Source organism: Mercurialis annua, linkage group LG2, assembly GCF_937616625.2.
Source record: "Mercurialis annua linkage group LG2, ddMerAnnu1.2, whole genome shotgun sequence".
Taxonomy (NCBI): Eukaryota; Viridiplantae; Streptophyta; class Magnoliopsida; order Malpighiales; family Euphorbiaceae; genus Mercurialis; species Mercurialis annua.
The window spans coordinates 2,911,685-2,936,689 of NC_065571.1; the positions used below are offsets into that span (position 1 = coordinate 2,911,685).

At 32.0% G+C, this 25,005-nt stretch overlaps 3 protein-coding genes and 2 long non-coding RNA genes across 8 annotated transcripts; 4 read left to right on the top strand and 1 right to left on the bottom strand.

Moving 5' to 3' along the window:
• The first annotated feature begins 2,340 nt into the window (after positions 1 to 2,340).
• LOC126670273 (uncharacterized) lies at positions 2,341 to 4,909 on the top strand. Its single transcript, XR_007638703.2, has 3 exons — positions 2,341 to 2,571; positions 4,271 to 4,343; positions 4,745 to 4,909. It is a non-coding gene; the product is annotated as an uncharacterized LOC126670273 (long non-coding RNA).
• A 4,962-nt stretch (positions 4,910 to 9,871) lies between these two features.
• LOC126670272 (uncharacterized) lies at positions 9,872 to 12,440 on the top strand. Its single transcript, XR_007638702.2, has 3 exons — positions 9,872 to 10,102; positions 11,802 to 11,874; positions 12,276 to 12,440. It is a non-coding gene; the product is annotated as an uncharacterized LOC126670272 (long non-coding RNA).
• Positions 12,441 to 15,353: 2,913 nt separating this feature from the next.
• On the top strand, positions 15,354 to 18,513 carry LOC126670271 (amine oxidase [copper-containing] alpha 2, peroxisomal-like). Its single transcript, XM_050363963.2, has 5 exons — positions 15,354 to 16,120; positions 16,535 to 16,919; positions 17,182 to 17,295; positions 17,382 to 17,920; positions 18,220 to 18,513. The coding sequence occupies exons 1-5, from the start codon at positions 15,354 to 15,356 to the stop codon at positions 18,386 to 18,388; spliced, it is 1,974 nt and encodes a 657-aa protein (XP_050219920.1). The 3' UTR covers positions 18,389 to 18,513.
• Positions 18,514 to 19,331: 818 nt separating this feature from the next.
• Positions 19,332 to 24,387, top strand: LOC126669454 (pentatricopeptide repeat-containing protein At4g19440, chloroplastic-like). 4 transcript variants are annotated; one of them, XM_050362923.1, is made up of 5 exons: positions 19,332 to 21,213; positions 21,334 to 21,467; positions 21,999 to 22,102; positions 22,397 to 22,457; positions 24,228 to 24,387. In XM_050362923.1, exon 1 carries the CDS (start codon positions 19,453 to 19,455, stop codon positions 21,139 to 21,141), a length of 1,689 nt encoding a protein of 562 aa, XP_050218880.1. In that variant the 5' UTR covers positions 19,332 to 19,452; the 3' UTR covers positions 21,142 to 21,213; positions 21,334 to 21,467; positions 21,999 to 22,102; positions 22,397 to 22,457; positions 24,228 to 24,387. The 4 variants fall into 4 exon arrangements, with proteins under 4 accessions (XP_050218880.1, XP_050218879.1, XP_050218878.1 ...); XM_050362922.2 differs by lacking the exon at positions 24,228 to 24,387 and having other exon boundaries at positions 22,397 to 22,496; XM_050362921.1 differs by lacking the exons at positions 22,397 to 22,457; positions 24,228 to 24,387 and having other exon boundaries at positions 21,999 to 22,349.
• Positions 21,469 to 24,262, bottom strand: LOC126669453 (primary amine oxidase 1). The gene is made up of 4 exons (XM_050362920.2): positions 23,084 to 24,262; positions 22,898 to 23,011; positions 21,993 to 22,537; positions 21,469 to 21,796 (listed from the first exon to the last, which is right to left on the bottom strand). The coding sequence occupies exons 1-4, from the start codon at positions 24,203 to 24,205 to the stop codon at positions 21,634 to 21,636; spliced, it is 1,944 nt and encodes a 647-aa protein (XP_050218877.1). The 5' UTR covers positions 24,206 to 24,262; the 3' UTR covers positions 21,469 to 21,633.
• Positions 24,388 to 25,005: the final 618 nt, after the last annotated feature.

The window sequence follows — 25,005 nt, forward strand, 5'->3', positions numbered from 1 at the left end:
TTTTAGATTTGTGTAATTTTTTTAGATTTTTTTAATGATTTAAATATTTTGTAAATAAATTATTGTAGATTTATAATTTTTTGTTTATAAAATTGTTCTCTTGTTCATATAATTATTTATTTTGTCTTCTCTTATTCATATATTTATTTATTGCTACTGATTTTGTAAAGAAAATATTGATTTATGGTGCATTTGTAATAATTTTATAATATCTTTACGTTTTAGTGTATTTTTGGTGTATTAATGGTGTATTTCTGCCGTTTTTAGTATATTTATGGTGCATTTACAGTGTTTATGGTGCATTTACAGTGTTTATGGTGTATTTGCAGTGTTTATGGTTTATTTGCAGTGTTTCATGGTTAAACCACAAAAAATGCTATAAATACACTACTTATGCACCACTTATACACTACTTATACACTATATATACACTAATTTTACACTATAAAAACACCATAAAAACACTATATATACACTACCGTTACACTATAAAAAATAAAATAAAAATTCCAGGAAAAAAATCTATAAAAATAAAAATTAACACTATATATACACTAATCTCACATAGGGATGACAATGGGGCGGGGTGGGGACGGGGAAGCCATCCCCATCCCCATCCCCGCGTCTATGGGGAATCTCCATCCCCGTCCCCATTTAACTACTGGGGATAAAATCATCCCCGTTCCCATCCCCATGGATTCTCCATCTCCATGGGGATCTCCGTTCTCCGTACAATTAAATATAATTTATAAATAATTTTATTATTTTCATAAGATATTTGAAAAAAAAATTATTATAGAAAATATTATTACCTTTTATAATATTATATATTTATAACTAAATAGAAACTAATAAAAAAAATTATGTTAAATTATTTAAAATTATTAATAACATACTAAAACTTATAATATAATATAAATATACATAAATATAAATCGGATCCCCATGGGGACGGGAATGGGGATCCCCATGGGGTGGGGACTATACTCCCCGTCCCCTCCCCATCTCCGTGGTTGGGGAATGATTTTCCCCCATCCCCGTACCCATGGGGTAATTGGTGGGGATTCCCCGTCCCATTAAGGACGGATCCCCACGGGGAACGGGGAATCTCCTCCCCATTGCCATCCCTAATCTCACACTATATAAAAAAACTACCGGTCGGTTCGGTCGGTAAAAAACCGAAAATCGAAATTGAAAAACCGAAAAAGGTATTTTGATAAATAAAAAAACAAAACAGGTAAATAAAGTTAGGGCAAAAAGTCAAAAAATAGAACTCAAAACTTGCAATGTAAAGTTGTAATTATTTTGGCGAAACATGTATTTAGGAAAATTAGCACTTGTAAATTATCTAATTTATGTTTATTAATTAGATTCTTCATTTTTTTTATTTGTTTATTAGATATAATTATAAGGACTTGTAAAATTGACAATCAAACAGTTAAAAATTATTATATTTTCGAATTACACTAATTAAAACTATAACTAATTTGATTGAATAAAATCCTAATAAATTTATTTTATTATTTATTTTATATTTATTAAAAAATTAAATTAAATAAATCTAAATCTAAATGGACCTAAAAAATTCTGCCCCGCCCACCGCCGCCGCCGTCAACCAAGACAAAGAGATCATCATTTGGGGACAAACCCAGGCGAAGATCTCAGCCTGGTCGTTCCGACTTTCGAGGCAAAGATCTTCGTCTAGGTGTCTTCTCAGACGAAGATCCTCGTCTGAGAAGAAGCCCAGACGAAGATCTCGCCTGGGGACGAACCCAAATCTTCGTCTGGGTTCGTCCCAGGCAACAATCTTCGTTTGGGCTGGCCGGCAGCGATAGGTGGTAGAGATGGCGGCAGCGGCGGCGATGGAGGCGTCTGACAGTGTAGGCGGAAAGATTTTGGTGGTTTTTATATTAAGATTATTTTATTTTATTAATAGTATTTAAAATTTAGTATAAAATAAATTTATTAAGATTTTGTTTATTTAAATTAATTATAATTTTAATTAGTGTTAATTATAATTAATAGGAAATATATTTATTTTTAAGTATGTGTTAAATTTAAAATAATATAATTAATTAATTTGATTTAAAAAGGAGTTTTATTTTTGTAATGCCCCGTAAAAAAATTAAATTTATTTTTTATGAGTGTCCGATATTAAATTCGGATCGCTTATGGATTCGTGAGACGATTCATGGTTTGAATAATTTTTGGTTGGATTGTGGTTCGATTCGTGGTTCGGTTCGAGATTGGATTTGGTTGTGGGTCTTTTTGGGTTGTGGTTCAACCAAAGTGGTTGAACCACGTTCTTGCTTTTGCTATTTTTGGGCAGTAACGTACAACGTTACTCTACTTCTTTTTCTGGCCTATAAATATGTCTGTTGCGTACCCATTTGTTCCCTTTTTATTTTCACATTAACCCTAGCCGACCTCTGGACATATTTTACACTCTGAACATTCTTTTCTTCATCTCTTCCATCGCTTTCGAATCACGCGTCTTAGTGAGGTTGTGTTCTTCATCATTCTGCTTCCTTCCGGGGCTGCGGGGTATTGTGATCCGTTTTTCTTCGTTTGGTACGTTCATATATCTTCTGTTTAACGTTGTAACGATTCGATGTTCTTGATCGATCTGTGGCTGCCAAATTTATTCATTATATTCTGATTGCCATTGATGATTATGAGCTGCTGTTTTATACCGATTATTGTGGTCATTAATTTGATTGTTATGGTGTTGCGTTGGATCTTTGTGTTCGACTCTTATTGTATCGTTTTTGCTCGATTATCCGCTATTGAATCATTAAGATAAGGGGCTGTTTACATTTTTTATTTTTAGTTATTTTTCATGTGTTTATTAAGTTTTGGTTGTCAATATTATGGCTGTTATTGTTTTGGTTCTATGTTCTTGTTCTAGTTATTAATATATTATTTATAATCTTGGTTAGTCTTGTTTTGGTTACCACGGTTTGTTTGATAAAGAATCTTGAAATTTGTTATTATGATATTGAAGTTGCTGTGTTATTTTCTTATCAAATTCAAGTTAGGAAGATGATGCTTTGGGCGGGTAATTATGTTCAAATTGTTTGGGCTTTGGTCTCGTTAATGATATGGGTTTTTCACTAGCAGGTAAAAGTGGGTGTAATTTATTCAATTCATGTTTAATGATTGTGTTGGGTTAAATCCCTTTAAGGTCCCTTAAATTGATTTATTCTTTATAATTGGTTTGGTATATTTTGATTGGTTGATTCTTTTTGATTAATTTTAATTAACGATTAAAACTAAACTTTCGAATGTCGTTTTGATTTCTAATTTAGTAATTAGTTAGTATTATTTTAAATAAAATAAGTTTATTGATTCGATTTTAATTGATTATTATTTATTAAGATGTCATTTAATTAATCTTTTACATCGGATACTTACTTAGGTAATTATCGTTTTCGAGAATTATGGCTTGTTGCGCCATTTTGGCTAAAGTTACGTTTTAACTTTTAAAACGTCCTTTTTTTAACTTATTTTAGTTAAGTATTTTGGAGTAACTTGAGTTACTTGAAGTTAAAACTAATGAGTTCCGTTTTAAATGTTGATTATTATTTTATCAAAGTTGTTTCTATAATTATAAACTATGATTTATAATTGAATATAAATATATTTATTTTATCAAAGTTATTTTTGGGGATTTTATTTAATTCGAAAGTTTGTCAAATTAATTATACTATTCCTAAGGCATAAAAATAATATTTGAATATTTAAAAATTAAATTAATAATTATTATTAATTATTAAATTGATATTTTTGGCTTAGAATGTCTTTGGAATTAAATTTATATTTTAGCTTTGGTTGTTATTTAATTAATTGAGATAATTGCCGGTAATATTTAATTACTTGAGTTTCAAGCTATTGAGTTCTATTTTGATATTAATTAATATTTTATTTAATATTAATTATAAACTGTGGTTTATAAACTCTGGAATATTAGTTGGGTCGGTTTGGACTTGGGTCACCGACATGTGGGTTTAGCTTGGTAATTTTGAAAAACTCGGCTAACCCACTATTTGAGGAATTGATTTTATTTATCAATTAAATATTATTTTAATAATATTTTCGGATTGGATTTAAGGCGAACTCAATAGTCTTGAATTAATTCCGGCATTACATTTTATTTGAGAATTGTGTTTCTCTGTGATTTATCTGGTTATTTAATTGTGCTAGTCCTACGTGGTGTCTAGTGATCTTAGAGTTAGGGGTCGTACGGATATTAACCTATTTATTATTTTAGACCCGTCGACTGCTCGTGCTTCGGAGTCTACGCAAGGTTAGCTGTTTGCCAAGATCACGTGGATAAGCAAGCAGTGAGTTTGTAGTGCTATTTACCGCTTTATTAAGTACCGCATTTTATTTTAGTATTATAAATGTTTTTGAACTGTTTTAAGCGATTATGGATCTGGATTGAAACGAGCTACTCGATAGGCTTGTATCGAGACTGTGTGCACCAGTATATACTCTGGGATCGGCAGACTATGGTCTTGCTTACGCTGGTAATTTGACGAGGATTTGTTCCCGTCCACTCTGGGTTTATTTTCCAGTATGCTATGTCATACTTACGCTGGGATCATTTCAATACTGTTATTCCGTAATCATACTATATTAGTATAAACTGTTTTGATTTAAGGGTTTTAAACTTAATAAATGTAAATAGTATTGCGAACTCATCTCAGTATATCTGACCCCGTTGTTTTCCCAAATTTTCCAGGTTTATAATTTGAAAGCTGGTCCACTCCGATTCTTTTGATTCTTCGGAGGTTTTTATGTTATTAAACTAGTTTCTGTTTTCAAACTCTTAGACCGCAGTAGAATTAGTTTATTTATTACATTTGATATTATACCTTGGGATTGTCGATATATTCGATTATTTATATTTGGCATGATTACTCTGGATTACGATATTATTATATATAAGGCATGCTGTAGAACATTTAAGATATTTAAGTTATTTATATTAGAACTGTAATATAAATTGCTAGACCTAGGTTGGAGTCTCGGTTGCCCCCGAGCAATTTCTGCAGGTTTAAATATTTATTTGATTTCCGCGAGGCTTGCTACGGGTTTTGGTACAACCATACCCATACCCTAGCGCCGGTCACGATTCATGAAATTGGGTCGTGACAAACTTGGTATCAGAGCTTTAGTTTCAAACCAAGGCCATTTTCATGCTATGTGTTTACTATGTTAAGTTATTATTGAGTCATAGGGACTACTGCGGAATTAGGTTCATGTCTTGTCTTTGAAACGTCATCTTTTGATTTTAAAACTTTCTGCCTACACCGATAGGATTGCGTCGTGTCAGTCGGCATTTATGCTTTGATTTGATGCTTTTATTTTATTTTATTGATGTTATTTTCACTTGGATGATTTTAAACTGCTTTTGATTTCTCGGGAAATCTTGCAACGGTAATATTCTTTATGTCATACTTGGGTATGATGTTAATTGCCTTATCGTAATGATGTTTCTCTTCACTTGGGTGATATATGTTGGCTGTTATGCTTTAAGGATGTTGTGGACGATTAAATTATTTTGTGAGTACTTCTGGTTTTGGACGAGAGCCTTTATTTAAAAAAAAAAAAAACGATATTTGTCAGGATTTGACACTGTTTTGAGTTTAAATGATTTTTGACCGAATTGTTTTTTTGTGAATTTCGTTGTTGGCCACGTTTGATTTTAAACTACCTTTTCATAACTAGTGTTTTGACGTAAAAAGTCAAATGGGTAGTCTGGACACGACACCCTAAAATATTATTTTCAGTATCTTGCAAAAAAAAAATTATATTTGACTAAGGATGGAAAAGGGGTTTGTTCTTTGAAATAAAATGAAATTCTCGAAGTCTTAAAATTAAAATGTTACGTCTAACTTGGTGTTTTCAAAATGATTGTTTTGAAAAAAAAAAAAATTTTGAAAGGTGTTACAGTTTTGGTAATTTTATATTACTTTTGTAATTTTTACCATATTTGGTTGTCAACACTTTGGTGTTGTTGGCCTTATGCTCGATTTACCAGTTTTGACTAAAACTTGTGTTTTTGATAAGGTTGTTAAAAAAAATATATAATTGTTTTCACTTGGGCGATGAGTCTGATGTTGTTATTGGGTGACGTTGAGCTTCTTATTTTGAAAATACTAAGATTTGTTTTGAAATGCGTTTTCCGGACTTGAGAATATTTGTATACTTTTACAATTGGTTATTAGGGGTTTGACTTGGGTCACCCAAATTGGGAGTTGAGTTTGGAAGTGGTAATCACTCGGCTAACTCGACGATTTTAATTTGAGGCGTTTGGGAACAATTATATCTGATGTTTTATAAAAGAGGTTTTCCAGAAAATGAATTTTAACACTGTGGGCCTCGACATAAACTTGAAACCTGTTTTGTAAATACTATCTTTGGAAATTGGTTTTAATGCGTACTTTTGATCAATATCACAATTCGTTTTATTCTGAATTGACGTTTTGAAAATGTTATTACATGATTTAATCATTGTTGGGCTATTTAAGTTACTGCCATGTCAGTGGGAATTCGTTGATCACATAAGATGTTCTATGCTCAATCCTTTGAAATTTATATTGGTTATATATCTTAATGAGTAATTGTTTTACTGCAAAATGCTTAAATGTTTTTCGGATGTGTGAACAATTCTTGACCTATATTATTATGTCGTTATTTTTTTGTTCTCGTTAAGTTATGCCATGGTAGTTTTGTGCTCGTTCGTCTCATTGTGTGAAGTATCACGTGAGGACACTTCTCGCTAGTTTTTCTTTGGCTTAACTTGACATTGGTATCGATGTGCATTTCGAACCTTTGTTTTGACCCTGCGATTAGTTTAGATGTTCTAATTGGTTTAGCTGGATTGAATGTTTGGACTCTGGAAATCGAAGTTATTAATTTTGTCATCAAGAAATTTGAGGAGCGATTCTCAAGAGCTGTTTACAGATTCGAATTCCGAAATTGTCCTGGTCAGAGGAAGGCAGGTTGAGTTATATAACTCAGCCCCGGTGGAATAATTTTTCTCGTGAGTATTTTCCTCGTGCGTGATTTTTCGAGCGTTATGCGTTTTATGTTAGGCTCATTTATGATAAATTGTATTGTCGAAGTTTCGGCTGTTAGCATTCTAATATTAGATATGGCATATTGTGAATCGGGGTTGATCAGTGTAGTAATACACTGGTGTTTTCTTTAGAGGGATCAGTGAAATACCAAACCTCATAATGGAGCTGTGAAGGCGGCCGTGTTGCTTTAATGCCTTTGGAAAATTTTCAATTCGATTTGAGGGGGTATTCATTGTTAGGAAAATTTTAGTTTTGTTGTTGATTTTGGGTTATTTCGTTAATGATGATGCAAATTGGTGGACTAAAATAATAGAGATGGACAAATATGTCAAGATGGACGAGTGCACCTCTCATAGAGTGTAATGTCTAGAGAATGTTTCAAAGGAAAATTGATTTCAAATGTTAACTTGTTAAAGTAATTGAAATATTTTTATCACGTAATTGTGCCCAGACATGTCATGAACATGCATTTGGAATGCCACGAATAGGATACTGCATTGAGCATTAAATATGATCACTAATTAAAAGAGAGATAAATAATACATGCATTTAGTACATTCATCACGGCATTAGATGATTAGGGTTGAATGCAACTCCTTGGAGATGAGAGCTGTCATCACCCTGGCGCACAATTATGTAAAATAAATTTTATCAGTAAAACTTTTCAAGAAAAAAAATGTTTTGAAAAAAAAAAAAACTCGCGAGTTATATTGTGAAAATAGTGTTTAAAAAAAAGTTATTAAATTTCAAACGATTTTGAAATTTTTATTTGGTTGGAAACTAGACAAATACTCTATGATGACGGTGGTAATTTAAGAGGAATTGTAATATAAGGATTTATTTTATATTGTTGGAGTATCCATTTTTTTTTAGGGAGAGCCATGGTTATAAGGTTATACTCGAGGTTTAGTTGTGGTAAGTGTGGAAAAATATCAATAGTAAGTTTGAAGTAAAGAATTGTGTCAGCTTAGAGTATTTAATTTGAGGATTTTAGTTTTAAGAAAATTGGTTATGCTCTACATGTTCATTTACACTGAAAGATTAAAAAGAAATTTTACTTTTACAAATTCGATTTCTATTTAAAAAGTTTTGGTACTAGTATCGGAATATTTCGTAAACGAAGGGATTTTTATTTGCAAAAAAAAAAAAAAAAAAAAAATTAGTTTGAGAAAGAGGTGAAATTTTGTCAAGTTTGACTAAAAGTGGATTTAAATTTTTTTTTTTTTTTTTTCAAAAAATTTCTCAAAAAAAAAAAAAATTTCTAAGTGAACGCTTTTATAAAATCGTGAATTTTATAGTGAAAGTAAAGTTTTGTTATGATTTTGAAATGAGACTGTTTTATTTTGTGGATGCGTTTACTAGAAGAATTTTCAACGAGTTAATTATTTTTAGTTGAAAATAAAATTAAACTGATAATATTAGTAATTTCAAATTAAAGACGGATTGTATTATTATATATTTTGTGGTTGTGAAAAGCATTTTTCTATAAAAATTTTGTTATGAGCAGAACCAATAAACCGATTGATTGCGATCTGATCTAATTGATCTTCTGCACGATTCGAGGTTATAATGATTGAAAAAAATTGTTGTGAGAGGTTTAAGTTTTATAGTTTTTAGAATTTGCTATGTTCTCTTACGTCTTGGTTCAAAGAAAAAATTGATGGTATTGTCGAACTGATCTTAGTTGGTGGAACCGAAACGATTTTAGCGGTGTTTAGTTTTCAGCCGTTAGATTGTGAGGGCATATATAACCAGAACGACATTTTGATTTGCTTGCGTTTTGGCTAGCGGGCGTTTTAAGTTTTTCATATGAGGTATTTGGTGTTGTGACCACTATAGGTGATACAGTGCGTAGGTGTTAATGAATGTAAGATTGTCTTCAGTTGAGAGTGTCTGTAGATTTTCGGTTTGTAGCATTGGAGTTTGGTTTAGTTAGATTACGATTTGAATTTGGGATTGTTCTTACACTTGTGGTATTGCTTTGGTAGTCTTTGAGACTTGAGCTTGTTTTTTTGAAATTTTTCCTCGTATAGTGTATTCATTATTCCCGAATGAAAAATAAATTTTTAATTCGTTCACGCGTGGTGTTTAGAGAGTCGTTTGAGGTACCAGATTGTTAAAAAAAAATTCACGTATGCGTGTGGTGATCTTTCGATTTCTTTTAAATTAGTTTTAAATTTGAGGTCGTGTATCTTTAAGTTGGGGAGATGTAACACCCCATATATCTTTCCACGTGGTTTCATCTAAATTATGTTTCTTTTCGCTTTGACTCTTCTCAGTTTTCATTATGATAGAATTATCTTTTGGTGAGAGTTTTGTTCGAATCTTTTGAGATTGCGGTTTTTATTTTGTTTTCGTTGAGTTGTTACTCGGTCGTGAGTAATTTTGGGAATCAAAATTTTGATGCGTAATTGTTTTCTTTCGTTTCGTTGAGTATACGTTGCTCCGTATTGTGAGTTATGTGTGATTTTATACGTGCTATAATTGATTTTTATATTATTTTGGTGGTGATAAATTCGAGGACGAATTTTTAATAAGTTGGGGAGAATGTAATGCCCCGTAAAAAAATTAAATTTATTTTTTATGAGTGTCCGATATTAAATTCGGATCGCTTATGGATTCGTGAGACGATTCATGGTTTGAATAATTTTTGGTTGGATTGTGGTTCGATTCGTGGTTCGGTTCGAGATTGGATTTGGTTGTGGGTCTTTTTGGGTTGTGGTTCAACCAAAGTGGTTGAACCACGTTCTTGCTTTTGCTATTTTTGGGCAGTAACGTACAACGTTACTCTACTTCTTTTTCTGGCCTATAAATATGTCTGTTGCGTACCCATTTGTTCCCTTTTTATTTTCACATTAACCCTAGCCGACCTCTGGACATATTTTACACTCTGAACATTCTTTTCTTCATCTCTTCCATCGCTTTCGAATCACGCGTCTTAGTGAGGTTGTGTTCTTCATCATTCTGCTTCCTTCCGGGGCTGCGGGGTATTGTGATCCGTTTTTCTTCGTTTGGTACGTTCATATATCTTCTGTTTAACGTTGTAACGATTCGATGTTCTTGATCGATCTGTGGCTGCCAAATTTATTCATTATATTCTGATTGCCATTGATGATTATGAGCTGCTGTTTTATACCGATTATTGTGGTCATTAATTTGATTGTTATGGTGTTGCGTTGGATCTTTGTGTTCGACTCTTATTGTATCGTTTTTGCTCGATTATCCGCTATTGAATCATTAAGATAAGGGGCTGTTTACATTTTTTATTTTTAGTTATTTTTCATGTGTTTATTAAGTTTTGGTTGTCAATATTATGGCTGTTATTGTTTTGGTTCTATGTTCTTGTTCTAGTTATTAATATATTATTTATAATCTTGGTTAGTCTTGTTTTGGTTACCACGGTTTGTTTGATAAAGAATCTTGAAATTTGTTATTATGATATTGAAGTTGCTGTGTTATTTTCTTATCAAATTCAAGTTAGGAAGATGATGCTTTGGGCGGGTAATTATGTTCAAATTGTTTGGGCTTTGGTCTCGTTAATGATATGGGTTTTTCACTAGCAGGTAAAAGTGGGTGTAATTTATTCAATTCATGTTTAATGATTGTGTTGGGTTAAATCCCTTTAAGGTCCCTTAAATTGATTTATTCTTTATAATTGGTTTGGTATATTTTGATTGGTTGATTCTTTTTGATTAATTTTAATTAACGATTAAAACTAAACTTTCGAATGTCGTTTTGATTTCTAATTTAGTAATTAGTTAGTATTATTTTAAATAAAATAAGTTTATTGATTCGATTTTAATTGATTATTATTTATTAAGATGTCATTTAATTAATCTTTTACATCGGATACTTACTTAGGTAATTATCGTTTTCGAGAATTATGGCTTGTTGCGCCATTTTGGCTAAAGTTACGTTTTAACTTTTAAAACGTCCTTTTTTTAACTTATTTTAGTTAAGTATTTTGGAGTAACTTGAGTTACTTGAAGTTAAAACTAATGAGTTCCGTTTTAAATGTTGATTATTATTTTATCAAAGTTGTTTCTATAATTATAAACTATGATTTATAATTGAATATAAATATATTTATTTTATCAAAGTTATTTTTGGGGATTTTATTTAATTCGAAAGTTTGTCAAATTAATTATACTATTCCTAAGGCATAAAAATAATATTTGAATATTTAAAAATTAAATTAATAATTATTATTAATTATTAAATTGATATTTTTGGCTTAGAATGTCTTTGGAATTAAATTTATATTTTAGCTTTGGTTGTTATTTAATTAATTGAGATAATTGCCGGTAATATTTAATTACTTGAGTTTCAAGCTATTGAGTTCTATTTTGATATTAATTAATATTTTATTTAATATTAATTATAAACTGTGGTTTATAAACTCTGGAATATTAGTTGGGTCGGTTTGGACTTGGGTCACCGACATGTGGGTTTAGCTTGGTAATTTTGAAAAACTCGGCTAACCCACTATTTGAGGAATTGATTTTATTTATCAATTAAATATTATTTTAATAATATTTTCGGATTGGATTTAAGGCGAACTCAATAGTCTTGAATTAATTCCGGCATTACATTTTATTTGAGAATTGTGTTTCTCTGTGATTTATCTGGTTATTTAATTGTGCTAGTCCTACGTGGTGTCTAGTGATCTTAGAGTTAGGGGTCGTACGGATATTAACCTATTTATTATTTTAGACCCGTCGACTGCTCGTGCTTCGGAGTCTACGCAAGGTTAGCTGTTTGCCAAGATCACGTGGATAAGCAAGCAGTGAGTTTGTAGTGCTATTTACCGCTTTATTAAGTACCGCATTTTATTTTAGTATTATAAATGTTTTTGAACTGTTTTAAGCGATTATGGATCTGGATTGAAACGAGCTACTCGATAGGCTTGTATCGAGACTGTGTGCACCAGTATATACTCTGGGATCGGCAGACTATGGTCTTGCTTACGCTGGTAATTTGACGAGGATTTGTTCCCGTCCACTCTGGGTTTATTTTCCAGTATGCTATGTCATACTTACGCTGGGATCATTTCAATACTGTTATTCCGTAATCATACTATATTAGTATAAACTGTTTTGATTTAAGGGTTTTAAACTTAATAAATGTAAATAGTATTGCGAACTCATCTCAGTATATCTGACCCCGTTGTTTTCCCAAATTTTCCAGGTTTATAATTTGAAAGCTGGTCCACTCCGATTCTTTTGATTCTTCGGAGGTTTTTATGTTATTAAACTAGTTTCTGTTTTCAAACTCTTAGACCGCAGTAGAATTAGTTTATTTATTACATTTGATATTATACCTTGGGATTGTCGATATATTCGATTATTTATATTTGGCATGATTACTCTGGATTACGATATTATTATATATAAGGCATGCTGTAGAACATTTAAGATATTTAAGTTATTTATATTAGAACTGTAATATAAATTGCTAGACCTAGGTTGGAGTCTCGGTTGCCCCCGAGCAATTTCTGCAGGTTTAAATATTTATTTGATTTCCGCGAGGCTTGCTACGGGTTTTGGTACAACCATACCCATACCCTAGCGCCGGTCACGATTCATGAAATTGGGTCGTGACAATTTTGGTTGGATTTATGTGATTCATCACATGTTTTGGTTTATATAAGACGATGTCGTCATGTTAGCTTAACCCAATTTTTTGCTGACATGGTAGATAGGTGGATGGTTTATTGTTAAAAAAATCGATTTCATTCATAAAATGGCTACAAAATATACTAAATATGCTAAAAGCCAATTATTAAAAATTTAAATATAACTGACAAAACGTGTAAAGATCATGATATTTTTTAATGATTAAACCTAATGATAATTATTTAGTTATCATTTCTTGTCTCTACATCCATCTTGGAACGCAATCTCTCATTTTGTTAGATATCAAAAACTTGAGTAATAATCAGGTCTCACTTCAAAAAGCATATGCCTGCTTTATGCAAATAAATATATAGGAAGATCAATACAAAGTCTATAAATATATAAAGATCATATATTAAACAGATTAAGGACTCTAACAAATTAGAAAGATTGACTTGGCGTACCATGAATTTTCAGAATAAGATATGAGTTGGTGGAGGGTAAGTTCATGTATCAAACGAGATAATATTAAATAAATTTATAAATTATATATATATTCTTTTAATTTAATTACGAACTTTAAAATGTGTCAAACATATACAGAAAGTAAGAGCATATTAAAACAACAAGATGGGTTATTAAAAAAAATATTTTTGTATAAAAAACGGTATTTTTATAAATATTTTTTAAAACCCGTATTTTTATAAAAAGAGTTAATGCCATAGAAATTCACCAACTTTACATGCACGTTGTCTCATTTCAATCACTCCGTTTAAAAATCGTCATTTTCATACACGAACTATCATTTTTTTCTCAAATTCATACACCGTTCAAAAATCCGGTAAATAATGATATGCCATAACAAACTGGAAAGTGATATGTCAACAATGTTTGCCGGATTTTTGAATGGTGTATGAAATTGAGAAAAATTGGTAGTAATTGATGTATGACAATGGCGATTTTTAAACAGCGCGATTAAAATAAAAAACCATGTAAAATTGGTGAATTTTTATGACATTACCTTTATAAAAAAAAAGTAAGATATTATTTTTGTAAATATTTTTTATATTCCTAATATTTATGTAAACACCCCTTAAGAATTAGAGCGGTTATCAGATGTAACAAGCTTCAAACTCTTTGAATTTATTGTTTTAGTTAATGAATGAATTCGCCTACCGGAGGTATGGAGTTTTGGACTCTTGGATCTCAAAAAGAAAAAAGCGACTCAACGAAATTTCATTATGGCAAGTGTTAAAAGGAAGTAGGAAACTTCCTCTAACGTAGAGCCTCCAAATAGAAAAGGCAAAATACCTTTTTATATTTATAATTTAATTTTTTTATTAAATATACTTTTTTTTAGGGTTATGTCAAATGCATTATTTGTAAAAAAAAATGCCACTTTTTACACCATTTTTTATAGTTTCCAATTGTACACTAATAATAAATATATTTACAAAAATATAATACTATATAAATAGAAGTTATATCTTATTTTAGATTAAACTTCTATATAAACTCTCTCTTCCCTTTCTTTTTCTCAAAATTTCCTTTCTTTTTCTTCTTTTTTTTGTTTATTTTCTTGTTCGTCTCTTCCAGTCGTTTTTCGTTTGTCTTTTCCGTACGTGCTTCCGTTCGTTTACTTCCGGTGGATTTTTCGTCTCTTCCGGTTGTTTTTCTGCTAGTTTCTTCTGTTCGCCCTTTTCTATTCGTCTATTCCTTTCGCGCTAAGAATTTGTTATTTTTTAGGTTTTTTGTGATAATTTAAATATTTTATAAATAAATTATTATAGATCTATTTTTTTGGTTTATAAAATTCTTGTATTGTTCATTTTTGTCTTATTTTTATTTATAGATTTCTTGTTTTATATTGATGCTACTGATTTTGTAAACAACGAATGATTTATGGTGTATTTACAGTATTTTTATGGTGTATATACGTTATAGTATATTTCTGGTATATTAATAGTATATTTTTGGTGTTTTTCTATTTTATCCATGTTTTTTGATAATTTTCTGGTGTATCTATATATATTTTTCTAGTGTATTTGTAATGTTTTTATTCTATACACTATAAAAATACAAAAAATACACTAATGATACACTATAAAAACACCATAATTACACTAAAAACACGACATATATATTAGCAAAAAACGATAAAAACAAAAATAAACACAGAGCATAAATCAGTAAACAAGTGAAGAAAATATTTTTAAAATTAATGTATTTTTGAAAATTAAAAAAATACGACTTGTAAATATTTTTGAAAACAATGTAAAATAGTAAATTATAATGTATTGTAGGAAATTTCCTCAAAAGTAATTTGAAAATAACCATTTCCAAACTGAAAATAAAGATGAACTGTGTGAATAATGATTAATGAAATTAAAAATTTATAAAAAGAAAATTTGATATTAGATATAATTTATGATTTGGATATATATGTTATATAAATTCGTAAAATTGGCTGTTCAAAATGTTCAAATTAGATTTTAGAAATATATATAATAAAATAGTCAAAATTATGGATATTAAAAGTTATTTTTTCAGTAGAAAACTATAGTTAAAATCTGTGAATTTTATATTGAAATAGTAATATAAAGTGCCTATTTAAGGGGAACATAGGATTAACAATTTTCTTCACATAGACATGGCATCGACATGTTACAAATTACTCTTCAATTTTATCCTATTCATTTTCACACTCTCTCCCACCTCAAGCCACCCGCTAGACCCTCTATGTCCAGAAGAGCTAACCCTAGTCCGAACCATTGTGACATACTCAACCTCAAACAATGACATAATCTTCAGTTACGTAGCATTAGACGAACCAGATAAACCCCTGGTTCTTTACTGGCTATCAAACCCTACCTCCCCACCTCCACCTCGACGAGCCCTAGCCATCACCCGGTTCGACAAAGAAACGCACGAATTCATCGTAGACTTATCGACACAGTCAATTATATCTGACAAATTAGTTTGTGATGATCAAGGATATCCGACACTGACGCTTGGCGAAAGAACAGAAGTGTCGCTATTGCCGTATGCATACGGTCCGTTTATCGAATCGATGACCCGGAGAGGACTCAACTCGTCTGCTGCCATATGTTCTGCATATACACTCGGTTGGTTCGGACAAGATAAGACCAAACGGAATGTGAAACTTCAGTGTTTTTACTTAAATAACGGGTCTGTTAATTTTTATGCTTTTCCGATCGAAGGGATATGGATGATCGCTAATCTTGATAAAATGGAGATTGTTGAATATAGCGACAGGCACGCGAAACCCATTCCGAAATCTGAAGGAACTGACTATAGATTTTCCGAGCAGAAGCCTCCGTTTGGTCCACGCATTAATCCGGCGGCTAACTGTCAGCCTGATGGACCTGGAATTCAAATTTTAGGCCATATGGTCAGGTCAGGCTTCGCCATTGTTGTTTGTTTTCTATTTGATTAGCTATAATTTAGGATAATTTATTTACACGGTACTCAAACAATCACTTTATTTCAATTTATTGACGGAACTTGATTCAATTTATTTTGTTAATTAAACTTTACTTTCATTTTAATATGAAATTTTACGATAAAATACACATGTAACGGCCGATTTTTGATTTATTTTTTATAGAACTTGCCGCGCATGCATAATTTGACCTAGAAATTTGTCGTATAAATAAAATTACAGTACATAAGTTTTTAGGTAACATAAGCAAAACTCATTGTCACGTGGTAATTAGCAAAAATCGACTGCCATGTATATGTTTTTTTATCAAAAAAAATCTAACATTAATTAAAGTTTATTAACCATTTAATATATTATTTTTCTTAAAGATGGGGCAATTGGAAACTTCATGTATCGTTTGATGCACGAGCTGGTCAGATAATATCCACAGCACTAATATATGATGAAGAATGTCAAAGGTATCGTAGTGTATTATATAGAGGATACGTATCAGAGCTATTTGTACCTTATATGGATCCGACATTAGGCAGATTCTCCGATACATTCTTTGATGCCGGAGAATATGGTTTAGGTTACAATGCAGTTTCATTAGAACCATCGACCGATTGCCCTAATAATGCAATGTTTATGGATGGTTATTATGCAAGTGATGATGGTTTGCCTGTAATAGTACCCAGAGCAATTTGCTTATTTGAAAGATATGCAGGAGATATCATGTGGAGGCACACTGAAACAGCCATTCCTTCAACAATAGTAAGTCCTAGACTTAGATTTATATTATCTTAAAATGACCAAAATTGTATTTTTTTTTCTTGCTATAATGACCAAATTGTTTTTTTTTTGTTGTAATAATAGCCAAATTGATGACCAAATTGCAACAAAAAAATGCAATTTGAGTATTATTAAAACAATTAAAAGGTTTGATTTAAATTACAACAAGTCGTAAAAGTTTGGTTTTTCCTCACCATTAAGCCTAAAAAGAACCGCATAATAGATAATTTGCGTCCATTTGCAGATAAACGAGGTTAGGCCTGATAGGAGTTTGGTTATAAGAATGGTTGCTACAGTTGGTTACTATGATTATATATTTGATTCGGAATTCAAGCCAGATGGTTCCATCAATATGGAGGTATTAATCTTAAAACAATTAATTAACTTTTTTTTTGCTGCAATTAGACAAACACAAATTATCCTAAGAAAATGTCTATTCAACAGGTTGGTCTAACTGGAATTTTAGCTATAAAGGCAACAGAATACACTAACAACCTTCAGATTGAAAAGGAAATTTATGGACCGTTAGTTTCGGAAAATTCAATTGGGTTGAACCATGATCATTTTTTCATGTACCGGCTTGATTTTGACGTTGATGGTATCCACAATTCCATGGTAAAACGCAAATTAGTAACCGAAAGAAACAGAAATTCTGATACACCAAGGAAGAGCTATTGGACCGTGATTAGCGAAACACCGAAAACCGAATCGGAGGCAAATTTTCAATACGGTTTGGACCCGGTTCAGGTTCTGATCGTTAACCCAAACAAGAAAACTAGACTTGGAAACAATCATGGGTATCGTTTATTACCAGCATCATTTATACACCCACTTCTAACAGAAAATGATTACCCTCAAATTCGCGCGGCTTTCACCGAGAATGACGTGTGGATTACCCCGTATAACAAATCGGAAAAATGGGCGTCCGGATGGTATGCCGATCGGAGCCGTGGTCAAGACACACTAGCCGCTTGGAGCCGCAGGTAAATCCGATCAACTTTTTTAAAAAAAATATGGTTATTGGGTTTTAAATTTTATATTAATGGCTCCTCATTTTGTTTAATTTTTAAAACTATCTATTTTTTTAAAATTATTAAGTTTGAAATTTTATATAATTGGCCTCGACTAAATTCTAATCATAGCTGTAACGACTGACGTGCCAATAAATACGCATTATCAAAGAAAATACGCTACCTAGTCGCCATATTAGATTAGAAGATGACAGAATATTATTACATATATTGGAACATAATATAAAGTTTGAAAATGAATATGGGTGCAGGGACAGGGAGATTGATAACAAAGACATAGTTTTATGGCATCTGATGGGGCTTCATCATGTTCCTAGCCAAGAAGATTATCCTATAATGCCGACTCTGAAGGCTCGGTTCGAGCTTCATCCCAACAATTATTTTGAAAGAAACCCTGTCTTGAAGCTCATTCCAACCTAGTTTATATATGATTGCTTCAAAGCAATCAGAATAATGTTTCATTAACTCTCGTTAATGTCTACTATTTCTATAGTTTCTACTTGCTCCATTAAAAAAGTTTATAAAAGGCAAGTAGATCTCATACATTAGACGAAATTATCTAATAAATTTTAAATAAAAAAGTTTTATCGGTTTGAACAATCGATTTTGTATCTATGTTAATTATGTACAAATATCAAATAAAAACAACAAATCTTTTAACTTATTTTTATGATAAATTAGTTCATAACATGAGAAATATACATTAACAATAGATGTGTTAATGTAAATTGAACAAATTTTTTTGATTAGTTTTCAATGTATGTCTTCAGTTTTTGTCTTTTTCCTACCATATTTCTAATTTTAATTTGTAACTTTATTTTATTCTCAACTTCTAATTTATGTATACATTATTTCTAGCGTCATTCCAACTCAATTTCCGTTAATATTTAACAACGTGGCGACCAATTAGTCATTTTTGAACTGACACCAAATATATAAATATTTGACACAGAAAGTGAATAATATACTAGTTCTGATAGAATTTTGATAGGTTGTCACATCATTAAATTTAACAGAAACAGAGCTGAAGTAATACCAGAAGAAAAAAAATTAATATAGTTGAATAAAATGAGAAATTATAATTATGAATTAAGATAATTATCCGAAATGAAATTTACATGATATTTACAAAAGGTCAAGAATTTTATGATTAACAATTGAATAAAATAATTTTGTTTCTCAAAATGAAATTAGTCAAGCATTGTGAATGGAAATTACTCTCAAGTTTTTAACGTTAAGAAACGTTTCTTTTTATTGTATTAAAAAATGAATTTAGCCTAACTTTAGGGATCAAAAATGAAATTATCTCAATTATTCTCTTTTGGGCTCCAACTCTATCACAAGCCCGGCCCATATTTATCTTCGTCTCTCTCGTCTCTCTTCCCGTCGTCCAACTCAACCCTCATTGCTGAACTGAACCTCTCTTCTTTAAAAAAAAATTATACATACAAAAATTCATCCTAAATGTTCATCTAAACCCTAAAATGAATTTAAAACAGCTAACCGTAATCAAATTCACGCGGTTTAACCCTCCATTAACTCGTCCGGTTTGTTCCACGGCAGCGATTCAACTCAACACCCAACCAAAAGAATCAGCTCCGAATCAGACCTTAATCAACGGTCTGTCTTCAATTCTATCACACCCGTCTTTAAATTCATCTCAGAGTAGACAAATTCTACTCCATTTATCTCCTCATGAATTTTACAATTATTTTCTTGCCGTTTTATCAAATACTCATTATAAAAATGTAAACCCTAAAACCGCCTTTGATTTCTTTAATTTTGCATCTCTGACTTGTAATTTTCATTTCACATTACGTTCTTACTGCCTGTTAATTAGATTGCTTATTGCTTGTAATCAAATACCGTCTGCTCGGTTGGTTTTGATTCGTTTGATTGAGGGGAGATTGTGTGCTGTGTATGAGAGTGATTTGCATAATAGGCATTTGGAGATTGGTTCAGCAATTGCTGATTTTCGTTCGGTTTTTGAGCCCGTTATTGCTGTTAGAGTAGTGGATTTGTTGATAAATGTTTATGCTACACAGTTTAAATATTTGGGGTTTGGAGTTATTGCTGAATTGTTTAGTTTGATGGGTAGTAAGGGTTACTCGCCGTCTCTTAAGACTTGCCATATTTTGTTGAGTTCGTTAGTGAAAGCAAATGAGATGAAATTGTGTTATCGAGTGTTCAATGTTATGTGTAGCTGTGGTTTTATTCTGGATGTTTACTTGTTTAGTACTATGGTTTATGCATTTTGCATTGGAGGTAGAGTGGAGGATGCGATTGGTTTGTTTCCGAAAATGGAAGCATTGGGGGTTGCTCCAAATGTCGTTACTTTTAATAATATCATACATGGGTTATGCAAGATTGGGAGATTAGATGAGGCGTTTCAGTTTAAGGAAAAGATGGAAAAAGCACGAGTGGAACCGGGTTTTGTAACTTACGGTGCGCTCATTAATGGTTTAGTTAAGTTGAAAAGATTTGATGAAGCTAATGTTATTTTGAAGGAAATGTCTGATAGAGGTTTTCCGCCTAACAATATTGTGTATAATACTTTAATAGATGGATACTGTAAAGCCGACAACATTGAGGAGGGTGAAAAGTTGTTCGTAGAGATGGTTTCTCTGAATATGGAGCTAGATTCTGTAGTTTATAATATACTAATCCGAGCTTACTGTAGAAATGGGAATGTGATGGAAGGCTTCAGACTTCGGGATGACATGAAAAGTAGAGGCATTCCACGAACTTCTTTCACTTATTCTACTCTTATACATGGACTCTGCAATGTTGGTCTTGTTGACGATGCAAAACAACTTCTTGATGAAATGAGAAAGGAGGGCTTGTTACCGAATGTCGTTTGCTATAATGCACTTATTGGTGGTTACTGTAAGCTAGGGCAGATGCATGAAGTAGATAACATTCTGCTCGAAATGTCTTCAAATAATGTCGATCCTAGTAAAGCTACATACACAATCTTGATAAAAGGGTATTCCAAATTTGGAGATACAGAAAAGGTAGATCAGCTTCGGAATGAGATGGCTCAAAGAGGAATTGTCCTTGATGCCGTCACTGATAATGCCCTTACAAACCCGTTCTGCAAAGAAGGGAAGGTAGAGGAAGCTGATGAAGTTTGTCATCTTATGCTGCCAGAGAACTGTATTTCCAACGAGTAATAGTGCATGTAAAGAGTTTAATTCTTTGTGCAAGTTGATGCTTATTGGCTACTGCTTTTCTAGTTTATTTATGTAAGCAGCTGAACTCGTTTGTTTTGCTAGGATCTTTACATTTGTCAATTTCGTTGATTTACAGATCATTTTGATTCTTTGTCTTTCTAACACTAAAGTTTTTATTCTCTCTTGTTACAGCAATTAAAGCTGAATTCATGTCTTGCCTACAGAAGTCGAATGCTAATTGCATCTTGATTCAAAAAGGAAAATCATAATGGAGGTTTGAAACAGACATGTCGTGGGAGGGAAAATATAGTTGACACAACAGCAAGGTAAAGATAAATATTCATCTTCTGAACTTTTGGTGTAAATCATACTACCCAAGATTTTAAGGCTTGACATAAAACAATTGTGCATATTGTAAAAGGTTTTTTTTTCCAAAGAATTTAACATGTTTACGGAGAAATCTTTAGCATTAAACTGAATGTAATCATCGGATTAATCTTGTTTGAGTAATGGGTTTCTTTCGAAAAAATTTGTTGGCCGAAGCTCAAATCCATCGTGAAGCGTTGGCATCACTGGGAAATCTTCTTGGCATGGATTGTGATGGAATCCCACAGTGTACCATAGAACTAAATCTTTGTTTTCAATTACTCTATTCCTGCACATCACATAATTTGCCATGTTAAAACAACATTGAGCATTTCTTTTCTCCTTTCAGCATAATTTGTTTATGAGATTTTTTTAATAAAAATCTAACTTGCCAATTGCCCCATTCTTGTAGAATTTTCTTTATGTATTTATTATATATTTTGTGTAGTGATGAAATATCAAGATTTAACACTCCAAAATATTACCTGCAGCTCCACAAAGCCAGGCCATCATCGCCACGGCTCCTATCAGCATAGAACCCACCAGCCCATCTCTCTGACTTGTTATAAGCAGTCACCCACATCTGATAGTTCAAGTAAGCAGTTCTAATCTGCGGATAATCGTCATAAGAAAGAAGAGATTTTACCGGTTGACCTGTAATTAACCTGTAACCAACTTGATTTCCAAGTCTAGTCTTCTTATTTGGATTCACAATCAATAGCTCATTCGGCTCCAAACCGAGCAGTATTCTTGCCTCATGTTCTCTTTTAGCTGTTTCTCTAACAACTGTCCAATAACTTTTTCGTGGCGATTGAGCATTTATTGCAAGTACTCTTTCTGTTTGTTGTTTGGCTTTGACAAATGAATTGTCTTTACCATCAATATCAAGGTCAAGGTAGTATGTGATGAAGTGATCATGGTTAACAGCAACAGCATTCTCTGTTATTAAGGTACCATATACATTCTTAGTTATTTGGTCATTATTTGTATATGGTGTGGCTTTCATTTCCACTATACCAGTTAGGGACACCTGCAAAACATTTTATTGTCTTATCCATGTTTAAATTGCCAATATTTTTACTGTTAAATAAAAACATTGCAACATAATTATGTTAAGGGTTAATTACTATTACTCCAATGAGTTTAGATTCAAATGATTGTTTACCCCCTCAATTTTAAAAAATCACTATTTCCCCCTTCGACTTTTATATTTTATATTACTGAAATCCCCTTTATATAAGGGGGTTTCAGTTAAAGAAAAATAAAATGCGAGGAAAAATAGTGATTTTTCAAAATTCATGAGGGAAACAATAAGACCTAAACTCATGGGATAATAGTAATTAACCTTATGTTAATCATTTGTCTTGTGGTGCAAAAATTAGAAGCTTACCCCAACTTTTATGGAGCCAGTTTTCTTGAACTCCCAGTCAAGAATATAATCGTAGTTTCCTAATGTAGCCACCATCCTAACCATCAAACTAATTTCTGGCTCCCCACTCACTATCTGCATAATCAGTCAAATTCTTCAAAAATATATCTCCAAACTTGTAAATCACAATTAACTGGACCAACTTACCACTTCTCCTGGAACATTGATTTCGGTGTGTCTAAAGGCTACATCGCCACTATATCTCTCGAAAATGCATATCACATTAGACATCTTCTGTGCCTGCCCGTCTGATCTAGCTATATACTCATCTAAGTATGCAGCATTGGCCGGACAATCGATCAGCGGCTGGAGGGTAACAGCTGCTCGTCCGAACCCAAATTCACCTACATCCATGAAAGTCCTAAAATACCATTCACTTGTGGGATCCATGTACGGAACAAATGTTTCTGATACATGACCCCTGTATAGCACGCTACGAAATTTCTGCACTTCTGAATCAAATATAGATGCTGTTGAAATGACAATTCCTGCTCTAGCATCAAATGCTAAATGAAAATCCCAGTTAGCCCATCTAACCTTGTGCCCATTTATGCTTAATCCATAATCTGATACATTATAATTGATGTGTTTAGATTTTGTACTCGAACGAAAATCAGTTCCTTCAGGTTTAGGCAAAGGGGCTCTATATCTGTCAGTGTATTCAGTAATTTGCATAGAGTCGAGATCCACTAGAATGCTAATTCCCTCAATTGGCCTTGCGAATACATTAATTGATCCTCCTCTATAGAAACACGGAACTCGAAGTGCACGTTTTGTAACGTGTTCTCCATACCAACCAATTGTGAACGGTATGCAAGAAACTTCCAATATATTTAACCCCCGTTTTGTTATCGAATCAATAAACTTGGGATAGTTCAAGGGCAGTTTACTAGCTCGGAAAAACTCAGTAGAAGTGAGAGGAGGATAGCCATGACCCGTATAGACGTGGTCTGATATGATTGAACCTGTAGCTAAGTCCACAATGAGCTCATGCGTCTCACCACTAGCTCGAACAACAACTTTAGCTTGACGAGGTAAATTTTTCTTATGTTTAGGTGAAGATTGCCATTTGAGAACATCAGCTTTATCTGGTTCTTGAATATCAACATAATGAAAAGTTAGATTAGAAAGATTGCCGAGGCTAGACTTTTGAACTATAAGCCTGATTTGATTTATTTCATCTGTATTTAGAGGGTTTAGAGGGTGATAAAGACTAGCTATTAAGTAGCATTGTAGAATAATAACTAGGATTTTTAATGAAATAGTCATTTTTGCTGCTTTTCTATTTTAGGAGCTGCAAAAGAAAAGTGGGTTATGGATTGAAATCACTGTTGAAGATTATGTAATAAGAGAGATATTATAATTTATTAAAAGAGTTGCTTGGCAATAAGGTTAGATCTCATTTTTTTAAGAGTAAAGATTCTCTTTATATAATTATTCTTTTATTTGCATCCTTTCTTGCAATGGCAGCAAGAATGATTTTACTTCAAATTGTGAAATCAGAAGTTTCTTATACTAACATGCTATCCGCAATGAAGAGGTTTGATATCATGTCATAAACAACCCATTTGTTTCGTGTTATGAACGGGTTGACACATTGTTGACACGAACCCACTCGTGTCTAATGTTTCAATCTGGATTTGTCAATTTTACGTGTTTGGTTAACTAGATTACTGTGTCATGATTCATTTTGACATTTTGTCAAGATATTTGACTTTTTAAAGACTCCTTCGAATCTTGTTTTGTCTAATGAGTAAATTGCAAATTCGACAAACAAGCTCATGAGTTGGCTCAGAACATCAAAAGTGTTTGTAGCTTAATTTTTGTAAAGCAGATCCCACAAACTCTGTAATTAATTTTCTATCTATAAATCCTAACTTTGAAAAAAAATGCTAATCTATAGAACATGTGGTCTATAATGAGTTAAATCACATGCTTCAAGCTTCAAAACCATTAGCGGTTCCGTCACTAAAACAAAGATTGGATTAAGCTTCAAGAAATTTATTCACATGTATAACTTAACCAGAATGATTCAATGAGTGCTCTGCTTTGTACTCTGCCTTAAATTA